Source organism: Lucilia cuprina, chromosome 6 (assembly GCF_022045245.1).
Source record: "Lucilia cuprina isolate Lc7/37 chromosome 6, ASM2204524v1, whole genome shotgun sequence".
NCBI classification, from domain to species: Eukaryota; Metazoa; Arthropoda; class Insecta; order Diptera; family Calliphoridae; genus Lucilia; species Lucilia cuprina.
In genome coordinates, this window is record NC_060954.1 from 50,307,956 (window position 1) to 50,310,260 (window position 2,305).

A 2,305-nucleotide genomic window follows, 5' to 3' on the forward strand; every position below is an offset into this window, starting at 1 on the left:
AACTTACTAACTTACTAACTTACTAACTTACTAACTTACTAACTTACTAACTTAATAACTTACTAACTTACTAACTTACTAACTTACTAACTTACTAACTAACTAACTGACTAATTCACTAACTAATTTTCTAAAATTTGACTTTTAATTTATTTCTTTGTAAGAAATTTCTTTAAAGTTTGTTTTAAAGCTTTTTCAATGTGCTTTCTACTGGAAATATTCTCCATTTTAGCTTTTATATAAATTTTTTAAAATTGAGTTTTTGATAAGAAATTTTGGTCTCCGGTAGGCTGGTGATTAGTGTTCTTGTCTGTTAGACCGGATGTGGTGGGTTCAATTCCCACCTGTGACACTGGCTAAGGAGCGCACAACAAGGCCGATAGAGGTCTATGTGTATTTCTTCGGATTTGATTTATATGTACATCCTCCTTTCAAACTAACTAACTAACTAACTAACTAACTAACTAACTAAATGTAAGAAATTTTCTAAAATTTGTTTTTTCTATAGAAAATTTTCTAAAATTAGCTTCTTATAAAAAATTTTATAAATTTTTTTGTTTAAATTAACATTCACAAGTCAGAAAATGACATTTTCTTGCGGTAGGATATTACATAGTCGGTCATAACTGACAATACTTTTTTACTTCAGTTTTCTTTGTCACTGTACGTGGCAGCAAACACATTTATCAAAAGTAAAAGTTTTCGAAAGTAAAGGGAGAATATTTCAAATAAAGGTAACTTAAGTTTTTATTATTTTCATTTCTTTACAATAATAATAATTGCACTTGAATAAAATTTCATTGCAAATAACAAAAAAAAGGAAATAATAATAATAAAAAAACTTCCTCTGCATTTTGTATGATAAACTACTTTATTTTGAATAATTTAGTTCGAAAAGAAAATAGTTTTGTGATTTTGTAATTGATTGGCATGTAAACATGCAATTTTTTGCAGGCTAACGAAAGAATTGAAAAACTTTACACCAAAAATAATTTCACAAAAGAGAAAAACCTAAATTAATCTTAACACTTGAAAACTAAGTCAAAAGAAATGAAACAATAAACTAAAATCAATTTCATTTACTTTCACTAGATCTTTCAGTTAAATTATCCACCATACGAATATGGATGCATGAAAAGGATATTGGCAAATTAACACGAGTACTATGGGCAGGACAGGGTAATCGTTTGAGACAGCAGGCCAGTACAAATCCCAAAGTAAAAAGGTTTCTAACGGCAGTGCCATATGTGATGGTAATATATTAATCAACAAATTTAAAAGAAAATGCTTTTAACCCCCTTATATCTCAATATAGAACTCTATTAAAGATGTACATCAAGCGGTAATCGACAACAGTTTAGAAACATTACAAGCTAATTTGGAACCACCCGTACCGCCAGCTTTAGTGACATGTCGTGATGCGAATGGTTTAAATCTTATACACAAAGCAGCCGGGCTGGGTCACGCCACAATTTTGGAATATTTAATAACCACCTGGCCCGATGGTGTACACGAGACAGATATAACGGGTAAAACCCCTTTGCATTGGGCTGCCAGTGCCAAAAATAATATGCGCTGTTATACACTGCTCACGCAAGCTGGTTGTGATGAAGAGGCCGTTGACTATGTAAGTGATTTATTCAAATACCTGTAATAGTTCTTTAAATAAATTTATAAAAAAAATCTAACAATTTTCCTTTTTCACACACAAATTGTCATTAAATATTGGAAAAACCCTTGATATAGAAAATGAAAACACCATCATTTTATCGTCATAAACCTCATGAAATTGAACGTGCTTTTTTGACGTATGTGCCGGAAGCACCGCGTGTGTCACCGGATGTTGCCACAGATTGGGAGGCTTTAAGTGATGATAGTGGTGATGGCAAGGTGGTTTATTGTTTTGTTACTAATTTTAAAATAATTATAATGTTTGTGATTACTTTTGTTGTTTTTTTCTTCGTTTACAGAAACTAGATATAAAAATACCCGAAATGAATGGTTTTGGTAGACATTCAAATGCCGAAAGCAACACTTCGGAGGCCGAAATGACAGAACCGTAAGTTAAATATTTAGCTAGCTATAGTATATAAAGCTAGATTAGACTGTAAACTAGACTAAAGGCAATACTACAGACTATAGACTATACTATAGAATAGACTATAGACTATACTATAGAATGGACTATAGACTAGATTATAGACAAGACTATAGACTAGACTATAGACTAGACTATAGACTAGACTATAGACTAGACTATAGACTAGACTATAGACTAGACTATAGAATAGACTATAGACTAGAC

General features: G+C 31.1%; 1 protein-coding gene across 1 annotated transcript in view; it reads left to right on the forward strand.

The window, feature by feature from the left end:
• The first annotated feature begins 584 nt into the window (after positions 1-584).
• The window catches only part of LOC124420646, a 3,593-nt gene continuing 1,872 nt past the window's right edge, over positions 585-2,305 (forward strand). The window contains exons 1-5 of the mRNA XM_046954157.1: positions 585-600; positions 1,093-1,253; positions 1,316-1,627; positions 1,747-1,890; positions 1,971-2,059. Coding sequence (XP_046810113.1) covers positions 585-600; positions 1,093-1,253; positions 1,316-1,627; positions 1,747-1,890; positions 1,971-2,059 — 722 coding nt within the window. The remainder of the gene's footprint in view (positions 601-1,092; positions 1,254-1,315; positions 1,628-1,746; positions 1,891-1,970; positions 2,060-2,305) is intronic.